General features: G+C 42.5%; 1 protein-coding gene across 1 annotated transcript; it reads right to left on the bottom strand.

The window, feature by feature from the left end:
• Positions 1-490: 490 nt before the first annotated feature.
• Positions 491-14,225, bottom strand: LOC130119773 (cell death-inducing p53-target protein 1-like). Its single transcript, XM_056288374.1, has 5 exons — positions 14,162-14,225; positions 12,957-13,112; positions 5,681-5,797; positions 805-952; positions 491-599 (listed from the first exon to the last, which is right to left on the bottom strand). Exons 2-5 carry the CDS (start codon positions 13,105-13,107, stop codon positions 491-493), a joined length of 525 nt encoding a protein of 174 aa, XP_056144349.1. The 5' UTR covers positions 13,108-13,112; positions 14,162-14,225.
• Between the last annotated feature and the right edge of the window lie 123 nt (positions 14,226-14,348).

Here is a 14,348-nt window from a genome sequence, read left to right as displayed (position 1 = left end):
GAATTGGTCCATGCAGTTCTTGGGGTGAACCGAGCTAATGAAAGGTTTGTGCAAGGTTCAGTTTGTCCGGTTTTTTAACTACTAAAGGATATATGTTTTCATTGATAGTGATGGGTAAAGGTTTTCAGTGAATGATAAAATCTGATAGGGAAGCACAATTTCCAATGCAAATATTATACAGACTCACATATAAACTGACCTGTTAACCCAGAGAAACGTGTCTTCTTCTATTTGTGCTCCATAGAAACTGCAGTGAGAGTAGTCTTGCAAACAAAAAGTTAAGATGACGACACCACACATTATCCTTCCCACGGTCATTCAATGCACTGTAACGTGACCTTGCATATGTAAATGTTAATGGCTCATGTTCACAGTAGAGACGGTAGAGACCATTCCTGCGATGCTACCCTACTGTCAGCCCGGCGGAGGACAGCTTCTGAATCTGGGGTCTTATTGACAGTCTGAGCTCCTATCAGCCACTCCTCTCTCGTTAGAGCCTTTTAACTGTGTGGATGGAAGTTTGACACTTGGGACACATGTGGGTGACTTTTTTGAACCTATCCATGCAGAGAGGAACCAAGCAGCAACCGGCCACGCAGCTGTGTAAAGAATGGACAAGATGTAGACAATGATCAGGAAATATAACACATGCCAGTAACTGAAGCATTTGCATTTGCTGCACAAAAACTTGTAGGCTCCACAAACTGCTTTCACATTTTCAGGCAAATAAAATTGTTTTTTTGTTTTGTTGTTTCTTTGGGGGTTTTTTTGACTGTGATGAGCCAAGGTGGGAGGGCCGCCTACCCGATCATGGCAGTGATGGCACATATCAACCAGTTTAAACTGCTGACAGAGGTCACAGTCTCTGTGGTGATGAACCCTCTGCATTCAGGACACTGCGTTTTAGCTGGACATGCAGGAAGTTTTTCAATGTCCAGAATCACTGTGGGTGCTGTAAAGTGATAACAAGTCAGCAATCAACACTGGCACGCATTATTGTCAACGCAATGAAAGAAAATATGTATAATATGTAGTTTTTCACCAAAAGAAATTATGTATCATATCTTTAAATATAAGAGAAGGTCTCAGTACTACTATTAATACTTCATCATCATCAGTAGGTAAGGGTAGTGTTGTGGACACCCAGGACACAACAATGGCATGACAAATTCAGATCTCGAGGTAATGTCAGCAATATTAACTATCCAGTTTCTGTACATGTTAAAAGGGCTGCAGTAAATTAAAATTTCCAATATTGATCTGTTACTTTTCCTAAAAAGTCACAAGGACCCGCGTCACAAATCCACACAGACCATCACTTATGTGTCCTGGTCGCTGCACTAGCGCCTCCTCTGGTCGGTCGAGGCTGTACGTCATCTTTTCAAATCCGCCCCAATTGGATAAACAGTTGTGATTAGCCTGACCCAGGCCAGGTCGGCTGGAAATCTGTCGGAACGGGGATGTGGCAGGACGTATATGCCAGAGCAAATGTAAAACATGAGCTTGCAGATTCGCCTGGTTCTCAAGCTAAATACAGACCAACGTATCCACCTGAATCTATTGTCTTGTTAAGTCAGCACTGATGCGTAGCCATGCCAACATACTGATTTTGCTGGGGCTTTAACAGTGGAGCAGAGCCAATGAATAATAAACTACATATAGGGCAACATTGAGAGGACATGCCATCTGGTCTTTTCAGACGGGGAGCAATGAAGCGCCCAAGTAATTAATTTTTAATGAGAGGTGAGCGGGCAGGTAGGAAGGCGTGGGCAATCTGTCAGGCGGAGCGACAACTGGGTGCAATCCCGTGAAACTCTCGTAGTCATGCTCGTCTCACGCACACATCCGCCTGGCACCAGAATTTAATTGTCCTGAACTTTTCTCTACGCGACACACAGTGTCACCCCACAAAATGAACGAGAGACTGATCCTTGCTGTGTGTGAGTTCCCTGAAACTATACTCAACTCAGCTCACTAGTAAACTACTTAACTGAACTCCCAGAAACTTGAATCAGTTCATCTGGACACAGCGTTTATTGGGAGAAACATTTGCTCACTCATCTAAGTGACTTCTCCAGTCTCAACTGACTGCAGATATTCCCAGCCTTATAAACAGCACAGCTGCATAACAGCCAAAACCAACAATTGGTTTCATATGCAATGGAATAGTTGCAATCATAACATTGTAAGATGGTGACAGTGCTTTCACCTACAGTGCTGTGTTTGCAAATATTCCCCCAATCCTCTGTGTATAGTACATATGGCCACTGTAACTCTAGTTAATCTTCTTCTTTCTGCTTGTTCCCTGTTTCTCAGGGGTTGCCACAGCGGATTTTTGCCCTCTATAGCTTTCTGTCTGACGCACCCCTCTCCCGCAGTTCAACCTTCCTCATGTCCTCCTCTATCTGGTCTCACATCTTTGCCTTGGTCTTCCTCTTTTTCTTTTGCCATGTATTTCCATGTCCAATACGTTCTTCCCCATATAATCAATGCCTCCTCTTTGTACATGTTCAAACCATCTCAATCTTGCCTCTCTCAATTTTTCATCCCTTCTTCTGATCTTGAATGTAGCTCTCACTTCTTCACTTCTCTTCCACTCTTTTCTAGTCACTCCCAAGGACCAGCGCAGCATGTTCATCTCTGCTACCTGTAATGTAGATTCTAGCCTCTCTGTTGTTGTCACTGTTTTCATACCATAGAGCATGGCAGGCCTAACCATTGATTTGTATACCTTGCCCTTTACCCTTAATGGCATTCTTTTGTCATACAGTACTCCAGTTACCTTTCTCCATTAATTCCACCCAGATTGTGTCCTTTTCTTGACTTCTTTCTCACCACTGCCTTCTGTCTGTATTGTCTATCCTAAATACTTGAATGTGTTAACTTCTGGGACATCGTCTCCTCCTAAGGTCAATCCTGAACTTTCTACTTGCTTATTTATGCACAGTTTCTGAGTATAAGTTCTGCTGATCTTTAGTCCTCTGATCTTTAGCGCTTCTCCCCAATCTTCAAGATCTCTCTCCAACCTTTCCTTGTCCTCATTTGCTAGCACAATGTCATCATCAAACATCAAGCTCCAGGGTGGCTCTTTCTTAAGATGTTCTCTGAGGTAGTCCATCAGTATCACAAACAAGAAAAGGGCTCAATGCCAATCCTTGATGCAGACCTACCTTCACCTCAAACCTGCACATCGAACTACAGTCTTACAGTCCCTGTACATGTCCTTAATTATGCTGATGTAATTTTCTGCCACTCTCTTTGCTCTCAGGCAACACCACAACTCCTCTCTCGATACTCTGTTATATGCCTTCTCCAAATCAATAAATACAGTGTCTTTCTGTCTTTCAATGTATTTTTCAGCTAAGGTCCTGAATACACCCAACAGGCCAGAGGGTGTGCTCTAATCATCAGTGCATCACACTGCTCAGCCTCCCTAGGAAAGTCTACTCTAGGGTGCTGGAAAGAAGCCTCCAACCGATTGTCGAACCTCGGATCCAGGAGGAACAATGCAGATTCCATCCTGGCTGTGGAACAACGGACCAACTCTTTACCCTTGTGGAAGTACTGAGGGAGGCATTGGACTTTGACCAGCCAGTCTACATGTGTTTTGTGGATTGGAGAAGGCTTACTTACAGCCATGTACCCCGGTGCATTCTGTGGGGGGTACTGTGGGAGTATGGGGCACCAGGGCAGTTGCTACAAGCCATACGGTCCTTGCATAACCAAAGTGAGAGCTGTGTCCACATTTTGGGCATAAAGTCAAACATGCTTTCTGTGGGTGTCGGACTCTGCCAAGGTTGTCCCTTGTCTCTGATTCTGTTTGTGATATTTATGGACAGGATCTCAAGGCGCAGCTAAGGCGAGGAGTGTGTCCATTTTCGGATCCTCAAAATTGCATCTCTGCTCTTCACAGATGATGTGGTTTTGTTGGTTTCATCAGAACGCAACCTCCAGCACACACTGGGGTTGTTTGCAGCTGAGTGTGAAATGGCCAGTATGAGAGTCAGCACCTCCAAGTCTGAGGCCATGGTTCTCTACCGGAAAATGGTGGATTGTTCCCTCTGGGTTGGGATGAGTTGTTGCCTCAAGTGAAGGAGTTCAAGTATCTCGGGGTCTTGTTCATGAGTGAGGGTAGGATGGAGCGGGAGCTTGACAGGCGGATTGGTGCAGCATCAGCAGTAATGCAGACATTGTGTAAAGGACCGTTGTGGTGAAGAGGGAGCTGAGCTGGAAGGCAAAGCTCTCAATTTACCAGTCACTCTTCATTCCAACCCTCACCTATGGTCATGAGCTTTGGGGTAGTGACCAGAAAGGGTGAAATCGCAGATGCAAGTCGCTGAAATGAGTTTCCTCTGTAGGGTGTCTGGGCTCAGCCTTTGAGATAGGGTGAGGAGCTTGAACAGCCGAAGGGAGTTCAGCGCAGAGCTTCTGCTCCTTTGCATCAAAAGGAGCCAGTTTACATGGTTCAGGCATCTGATTAGGATGCCTCCTGGGTGCCTTCCTTTGGCGCTTTTCCGGGCACATCCAACTGGGAGGAGACCCCGGGGTAGATCCAGAACTCACTGGAGGGACTACAAGTCCAATCTGGCCTGGGAACGTCTTGGGCTCCCCCGGAAGGAGCTGGAGGGCATTGCTGGGGAGAGGGACATCTGGGGTGCCCTACTTAGCTTGCTGCCACCATGTGCCGACCCCGGAGAAGCGGCAGATGATGAGATGAGACAAGATGGTCTTGAGTACGAATATCACATCTGTGGTACTTCTCTAGTTATTGGTCATGGCAATTTACATATGAAACCGATCCTTGGTTTTGCAGACAGTTGAGACACAAGAAGTCACTTAGATGAGTGATGAAACATTTCTCCCAATAAAAGTTGTGTCCAGATGAACTGATTCAACTTTCTGGGATTTCTTTACCTGTATTACTGGGCGTGCATCGAGACAACTTAACTGAACTAATTTGAAGGTTAGTAGTTATGTTATTTAGTTATAGACTCTTTCTTTCAATATTTCTAGAAGATCTATTTTAATATGTTGCTATAACCTATAAAGAAAATATAGTTGTAGCGACAGCGATACAGTAGTGCACAAAAGCCATTTCCATGGTTATCACGTGTAACGTGCCTGGCATTTACTCACAGAGCACTTATCTGCCTGTCTATTCATATGAGGAGCACATTGAGATCCCGTGGATGTAGGTGGGTATGCAGGCGCAGTGTCGTTTGCTGTCTGAACAGCTTGACAACGGTCAGTCCTGCCCGTCGTGCTGATAGGCTAATCTTTAGTGTCCCCACAGTGCTCATTGGAGAATCACTTTTACAACCAAGGAACCACTGTTTCATGTCATGATGCCAGACCAGAAGAATCAGTCAACTCAGTAGAGTGGACGGATTCAAAGGTCTGGATCCAGGCCAGGCAACCTTGCATGCCCAAACATGCAAACTCCACAGCACCCAAGCACACCATTAACATATCTTATCTATCTGCTTATAAACAGGCATGTCACAAACTCACCAGGTGTAGAGGGGTAAGCCATAACAATGCTACAAGTAGACTCTGGAAGCCAGAGGGAGGTGGGCACAACCACCTGGTTTGAAATGGTCTTATGTTCTAGTAGAAGAAAAGACAATATTTTGAATGAAAGAAACAGTGACGCAATTTCTTGCAGTGAATGTAGACACACCTCTATGTTCCTGGATATCAAGGATCTTATCCTGGTTTTGTTGGCGCTCCCCCCTCCTTTCAGGGGTCAGTCTGTCCTCAATGCATTCGATCTCATTCTGATACATATCACTTTCTGCTAATTAAAGACAGAAAATGAGAATTGGAGTAAAAAAAAGGCATAAATACATCATTTTCAAGGATTACATTGTCTGTCCTCCCTTCCTTTTTGTATGTATATGGCTTTTGTTGGAATGTCTTTAAAATAAATGTTTCCAACTGAAATTTAAGTCATCCATCCATCCATTATCCAAACTGCTTATCCTGCTCTATAGCCCATTATCACAAATCACAAATTTACCTCAGGGGGCTTTACAGCAATACAACACCCTGTCCTTAGACCCTCGAATCAGAAAAGGAACAACTTTCCAACAAAACAAAAAAAACTAACAAAAACAGCAACCTTTAACAGGGAGTAAAAATAGGAAGAAACCTCAGGGACAGCAACAGAGGAGCGATCTCTCCCAAGATGGACAGAAGTGCAATGGATGTTGTGTGTACACAATTTACAGAACACCACATTGAAAGAGGATAACAGAATTATAATGGAATTCTAAGATATATGAAGGATATGCCATGACAGAGGATGTTAAACAGTGTCCAGACACCACTGGAACAGCCTAGGACCTGAAACACACGACCACCATCACCATGTAGATGTGGGAGGAAAAACAAGAAAAAAAAACATTAGTCAAGGATATAACATTGAAAAGGGATATGGATTTATAAGTTATATATAAAAGAAAATAAATGTGATGAGGAGAATGCCAAGCAGTTTCCTGGTGGCAACCGCCATCACCATGGAGACCTGGGAAGAGGACAGACTACACGTGCACACAGGAGAGACTTACATCACACCATTCACATTCACAGGAGAAGAGAAAGGAGAAGACATCATTCAGAGAGAGAGAAACGACATGTGAGAGAAGAGAACAGTTTGCAATAGTCAATAATGTATACTCTATAATCTCGTCAGCAGAACAGTGCTTGGTAAATTCATTGAGATGGAAACCGACCAGGTCATAAAGCACTCAGTCTAAAGGCAACTAATTGAAGGTTAAGGCAAAAATATGCGTTTTAAGTTTGGATTTAAAGGACTCAACAGACTCTAATTGTTTGACGGCCGCAGGCAGGTTATTCCACAAGAAGGGGGCCTGATAGGAAACGGCCCTGCCACCAGCTGACTTCTTTTTAACTTTGAGTACACACAGGATCCCTGTATTTTGAAAGTGGAGACCTCGAGATAGAATGTACCGTAGTTTCAGTTAGTATTCCAGCTAGGCAAATATACTGTGTGTGCAAGAGACCAGATGGGAGTGGAGTAAGACTAGGAGCATTGGAGGTGGGTTAAAATTGGGTAGGAGTAATTCTGAAGGAAGAGTATGTCAAGAGTGTGTTGGAGGTGAACAGGATGTCAGACACAGTGATGGCTATGAGGCTGGAAATCAAAGGTGTGATGATGAATGTTATCAGAGCATATGCTCTGCAAGTTGGGTGTGAGATGGAAGAGAATGAAGGATACTGGAGTAAGTTGGATGAAGTGGTGAAGAGTGGGCCCATGGAAGAGAGAGTGGTGATTGGAGCAGACTTCAATAGGCATGTTAGTGAAGAGAAGAGAGGTGATGAGGAGGTGATGGGCAGGTATGGTGTCAAGGAGAGGAATATCACACGACAGATGGTGGTGGATTTTGTGAAAAGGATGGAAATGGCTTTGGTAGATACATATTTCAAGAAGACGGAGGAACACAGGGTGATGTATAAGAGTGGAGGAAAGTGCACACAGGTGGACTTTATCTTCAGAAGGCGTGATATGAAAGGGACTGGAGACTGCAAGGTGGTGACAGGGGAGAACGTAGCTAGGCAGCATTGGATGGTGGTCTGTAGGATTACTTTGGCGATCAAGAAGAGGAAGAGTGTGAAGGCAGAGCCACGGATCAAATGGTGGAAGTTGAAGAAAGAAGAATGTTGTGTGGTGTTCAGGGAGGAGTTCAGACAGGCACTGGGTGGTAGTGAAGAGTTTCCAGATGGCTGGTCAACCACTGCAGAAATAGTGAGGGAGACAGCTAAGAAGGTACTTGGTGTGTCATCTGGACAGAGGAAGGAAGACAAGGAGACTTGGTTGTGGAATGAGGAAGAACAGCAAAGTACTCAGAGGAAGAGGTTGGCAAAGAAGAAGTGGGATAGTCAGAGAGATTAAGAACATACACAGGGGTACAAGGAGATGTGGCATAAAGCATAGAGAGAGGTGGCGAAGGCAAAGGAAAAGGCATATGGTGAGTTGTATGAGGTTTGGACACTAAGAAAGGAGAAGAGGACTTGTAGCGATTGGCTAGACAGATGGACCGAGTTGGGAAGGATGTGCAGCAGGAAAGGGTGATGAAGAATGCATATGGAAATGAGCTGATAAGTGAGGAGAGAGTGTTGAGAAGGTAGAAGGCTGATGAATGAAGAAAATGAGAGACAGAGAAAGTTGGATGATGTGGGGATAGTGAATCAGGAAGTGCACTGGATTAGCAAGGAGCAAGTGACGGCAGCTATGAAGAGGATGAAGAGTGGAAAGGCAGTTGTTCCAGATGGCATACCTATGGAGGTGTTTAGGAGAGATAGAAGTCGAGTTTTAAACTAGATTGTTTAACACAATCTTGGAAAGTGAGAGGATGCCTGAGGAGTGGAGAAGAAGCATGCTGGCACCGATTTTCGAGAATAAATGTGATGTGCAGAACTATAGCAACTACAGAGGTATAAAGTTGATCAGCCACAGCATGAAGATATGGGAAAGAGTATTGGAAGCAAGGTTAAGAGGAGAGGTGATGATTAGTGAGCAGCAGTATGGTTTCATGCCACGGAAGAGCACTACAGATGTGATGTCTGCTTTGAGAATGTTGATGGAGAAGTATAGAGAAGGTCATTAGGCGTTACATTGTGTCTTTGTGGATTTAGAGAAAGCATGTGACAGTGTGCCAAGAGAGGAGGTTTGGTATTGTATGAGGAAGTCGGAAGTGGCAGAGAAGTATGTAAGAGTGGTGCAGGATATGTATGAGGGTAGTGTGACTGGTGAGGTGTGCAGTAGGAATGGCGGATGGGTTCAATGTGGAGGTGGGATTACATCAAGGATCAGCTCTGAGCCCTTTCTTGTTTGCAATGGTGATGGACAGGTTGACAGATGAGATCAGGAAGGCGTCTCTGTGGACTATGATGTTTGTGGATGACATTGTGATCTGTAGTGTGAGTATGGCGAAAGGTTGAGGAGAGTCTGGAGAGGTGGAGGCATGCATGAGAAGAGGAATGAAAATCAGTAAGAGCAAGACAGAAGACATATGCGTGAATGAGAGGGAGAACAGTGGAATGGTGAGGATGCAAGGAGTAGAGGTGACGAAGGTGGACGAGTTTAAATAATTGGGGTCACCTGTTCAAAGTAACAGGGAGTGTGGATGAGTGGTGAAGAAGAGGGTGCAGGCAGGGTGGAGGGGCTGGAGAAGAGTGTTAGGAGTAATTTGCGAGAGAAGGGTACCAGCAAGAGTTAAAGGGAAGGATTAGAAGATGGTAGTGAGATCAGCTATGTTGTATGGTTTGGAGATGGTGGCACTGACGAAAAGACGGGAGGTGGAGCTGGAGGTGGCAGAATTAAAAATGCTAAGATTTTCATTGGGAATAACGAAGGACAGGATTAGGAATGAGTATATTAGAGGGAAAGCACAGGTTGGACGGTTTGGAGACAAAGCAAGAGAGGCAATATTGAGATAGTTTGGACATGTGCAGAGGAGAGATGTTGGGTATATTGGGAGAAGGATGCTGAATATTAAGCTGTAATAAAGGGGAAAAGAGGAAGGCCAAAGAGGAGGTTTATGGATGTGGTGAGTGAGGACATGTAGGTATCTGGTGTGACAGAGGTAGATGCAGAGAACAGGAAGAGATGGAATCAGATGATTTGTTGTGGCGACCCAGCTAAAAGTTGTAGTAGTAGTAGTAGTAGCCAAACAGGCCAGTAATTTAATCATCTGAATACGATCTTCAGCCCTTATAGGCACATACAGCTGAGTATCATCCACATAATAATGCAAATTTATTCAACGACTGCGTATAATTTGGCCAAGAAGTGAAATATAAAGAGAAAAAAGTAGAGGGCCAAGAACTGAGCTCTGAGGTATGCCATATTTAATGTCAGAGAATTTCGATGTAATATTATTATAGCAGACACAATGTGTTCTTCCAGATAAGTAGGAGTTACGCCAAGAAGTAAGTACGTTGGCGCAGTGGTTAGCACTGTCACCTAACCGCAAACAGATCCTGGGTTCAAACCCCAAGGTTGTCCAACCTTGGGAGTCATCTCAGGTCGTCCTGTGTGGAGTTTGCATGTTCTCCCTGTGTCTGCGGTAGGTTTTCTCCAGGTGCTCCGGTTTACCCCACCATCAAAAAGACATGCATGTTAGGGTTAGTACTCCTGTCTGTGCCCTTGACTGAGGCATGGCTGCTGCCTGGCGGTTGCCCACTGCTTTTAGCTACAGCACTAGGATGGGTTAAATACAGAGTGTAATTTCTCTTCAGGGATCAGTAAAGTATATCGAAATCAAAAATATTAAAAAAGAGAGAGCTAAACCAGAGACACCAAAATTACAATTTATTCTGTGTAATAATATACAGATATAAATGGTGTCAAAGGCTGCACTGAGATCCAAAGGCACAGAGATGGAATCAGAGTCCATAATCATCAGTCAGGGTTCAGGAAGAAGCATAGCACTGTTACTGCTGCAGTTAAAGTTGTAAATGACATCAGCAGCGCGTTGGATAAAAAGCAACACTGTGTGTCTCTTTTTATTGACTTGTCAAAAGCCTTTGATACCGTGGATCACAATATTCTGATAGAGCGACTTGTTAATACTGGCTTCTCTCTACAGGCTGTAGGTTGGTTTATCAATTACCTTACGGGTAGGACCCAGGCTACCCAGTTTGAGGGGCTTACTTCTGAAGTCCAAACAGTCTGTAAGAGGGTCCCTCAGGGTTCTGTCTTAAGTCCACTTTTATTTACTGTGTACATAAACTGCTTGGGAGAAAATGTTCAAAACTCATCTTTCCATTTTTATGCAGCTGATACGGTTATTTATTGTTATGCAGCTACTCTCAGCAAAGCTTTTGAGAATCTGCAAAATGCTTTTAACAGAGTGCAAGCTCAGCTTCATCAACTGAAGCTTGTCTTGGATGCTGAAAAAACCAAACTTATGGTGTTTTCAAACACTAGGAAGTTAGAGTTAAATCAGAGCATTGTTACTACTCAAGGTAAACAAATTGAGGCAGTCTCCACCTACAAATACTTGGGATTTGATGACCACCTCTCTTTTAAGCCCCATATACATAGCCTGGTGAAAAAGTTGAAATTGAAGTTAGGTTTTTATTTTAGGAACAAGTCTTATTTTTCTCTCAATGTCAGGCGAAGACTAGTTGAAGCAACATTCTTGCCTGTTCTTGACTATGGTGACTTACTGTACATGAACACATCAGCCCATTGTCTCCATATGTAAGACATTGTGTATCATGGAGCATTACGGTTTGTTACAAACTGTAGAGCTCTCACTCATCAATGTGTCCTTTACTCCAAAGTGAATCGGCCTGCTCTATCAACATGGCAACTTAGTCACTGGTATGTTTTTATCTTTAAGTCCATTCTGGGTACCCTCCCCTGTTATTTACCTATCTTTCTGTCCATAAAACATGGCACTTATGGGTTACGGTCTCAGGACACCTTGCAAATGACTGTTCCTAAAGTTTGGACTGAGCTAGGCGAGAAGGCCTTTATGTTTTCTGCACCATCTGCCTGGAATAGCCTGCAGAATAGACTTAAACTCCAGGACTTGGTTACTCTATCCAAATTTAAAGGTATGGTTAAGTCTATGGAATCTGAGTCTACTGGAAATCATAAAGGTTTCAATTGATAACAGGTTTGTATCTTCTCCCTTCATTTTTATGCTATTTTGCACTTTGAGTTATTCTGTTGATTTCATGCGAGTGTGTAATGAAACTGGTGTACTGCTGCCATTCTTGGCCAGGTCTCTCTTGTAAAAGAGATTTTAATCTCAATGGGACTAACCTGGTTAAATAAAGGTAAATTAAAATGAAAACATGTCTTTTGTCTCTCTCTGAATGATGTCTTCTTTCTTTTTTCTGTGTGTGAATGGTGTGATGCGAGTCTCCCTTGTGTGCATGTGCAGTCTGTCCTTCCAGGTCTCCATGGTGACAGTGGCCACCACCTGGACACTGCTTGGCATCCCCCTCATCATATTTTCTTTTTATGTATCTTATAAAGTCATATAATTTTGTTATCCTGTTTTAATGTTATATCCTTCTCTCACCTAAGATGTGTGACTAATTTTTTTTTTTTTTTTACATGGTGATGGTGGTCGCATGGCTCAGGTCCTGGGCTGTTCCGATGGTGTCTGGACACTGCTTGGCATCCTCCTCATCATATTCTTCATATATTCTATAATTCCATTATAATTCTGTTATCCTTTTTCAATGTTGTATTCTGTAAATTGTGTAAACACAGCATCCATTGCACGTCTGTCCGTCTGAGGAGAGAGATCCCTCCTCTGTTGCTCTCCCTGAGGTTCATTTCTATTTTTTCTCTCTGTTAAAGGTTTTTTTTTTTTTAGGGAGTTGTTCCTTATCCAATGTGAGAGTCTAAGGACAAAATGTTGTGTTGCTGTTAAGATCCTCTAGGCAAATTTGTAATTTGTGATATTGGGCTATGCAAATAAAATTGACTCGACCTTGTTTATTTGCCCGAGCTGGGCATAAGTATAGTCAGGTGGGGAAGCTTCATTTAAGGGAAAGAAAACATTTGGTTTCAGCCATATTTCACATAACTAAATCATATCAAAACTATGTTCAAGAATCAGATCATTTACTAGTAAGGCAAGAATTTCTCCAGATGCAGATTATGGCAAGCCTCGAACCAGTGACCACTGTCATGACAAACAGTTGTCTTATCCATTAGACTACAGAGAGCAGTTCACAACATCGTTGCATTACGTTTACTAATTTCAAAATGATAGGTGTCATGATATATAGTTATATCATCCAAAACATTATTGTACTATATGTGAATATCTTCAGATGGCTATTCACCTAAATAATAATCAATCATGTGTTGGTACTTCCATCACACCAATCAGAATAGGCACCATCTTTGTATCAATTGTTCATTTTAGAATGAAAATCCTTGCATGTTTTCTTTCATACTTTACCTCGGCTTACAAATTCGATACGGGTCCTGAGCTCATTGAGTAAGCGCATCTCTTGGTTTTCATCACAAAATTGTTTGCGTTCTAGTGCGCGCCACTTCATCTCCTCTGATATCCTCTCCAACTCCTCAGCCCCACAGGTACCTGACATCATGGAGGCTGAAGATGAGAATGGTTTGGAAATATGTTGTTTGTATTTTTTTTATTACATTCAAGTGGATACACATGGTATATAATTAATTTATCTATATTGCATTTCCACAATAAAGGCCTTTAAAGTATATATATCAGAATCGTAACAAAAATTGCAAATTTACTGAAAAGGCCACACCAGTGAGAAACAGTGAGGGAAATGATCGCAAGTTGCAAGTGTTCACTCACTATCATTGCAACATTATAGGTAGCTATTAGATCATGCAAAACCTGGATGACCCACATGGGTAACTGAATTGTTGCAGTATCAAGAAGAAATGTTAGTAAAGTGATCAAATTCAAATTTTAAAAAAAATGCTCAAAAATTAAAAGGATAGGCTTATATGGCATGACAACACATGTGCATGGTGTACACCTGCAGCAGTACAATTTGTCAGTATGACAATGCAACAGAAGACTAGATCTCCACAACATGCTGAACAGAGTATTGTAGGCTGAGATTGTATAGAAGATTTAAATGTTAACATTACAGCATAGACACTGGACTGAAAGGGCAGCAACCACACAAAAGTATGACTGCAGGACTATGCAAGTACAGGGAAAGACAATTCTATGTTGTTTGGAATGATATACGGAAGAAGATAATTCATTACACTCAAACATATTTAAGATACATCACAAAATTAGATATGTCAACAATCTTTGGTCCAAGATTTCATTGTTTAAAATCCTTTCTGCCAATGTTTTCAAATCTGTTTGTTTATAAGTTTACTCATACATTGCTTAAAATTTTCCGGACAAATGTACGTCAAACAAATGGGAATTAAAAGAACTCAACTGGTTTGTTTAAATATAGCAAATGCTGACACACATTAAAAAGTGAAAATTTACACTTTATGAACTAATGCTAAAACTGATACTGGAACATTGTCTGAAATGTAAAGCTTATAAAACCGCCTTAATTCACAGTAAGAAATTAGGAACTGTTCACTTTCAAAATGTTCATTTCAAGCTCTAGTTTTTAATCTGCTAAAAGGAAGGAATAATTATTTTACCTGGTTTATTCAGCAGCTCCAAACTCCAGAGGTTGTTTATAGAAGTAGATTCAGGCCAGCAAACAAATACATACTGTGCTTGACTGGCTGCCTGGACCATTACATAGTCAAATTTTCACTTCATGTCAACTCCCTGCCCTGTATGGACATGTTTCAAATGCCTCTTGTCCAGATGAATGTTACACTG

This window comes from Lampris incognitus, chromosome 10 (genome assembly GCF_029633865.1).
Source record: "Lampris incognitus isolate fLamInc1 chromosome 10, fLamInc1.hap2, whole genome shotgun sequence".
NCBI classification, from domain to species: Eukaryota; Metazoa; Chordata; class Actinopteri; order Lampriformes; family Lampridae; genus Lampris; species Lampris incognitus.
Note: the sequence above shows the minus strand (reverse complement) of the source record. Positions and strands in the feature narration are given on the sequence as shown.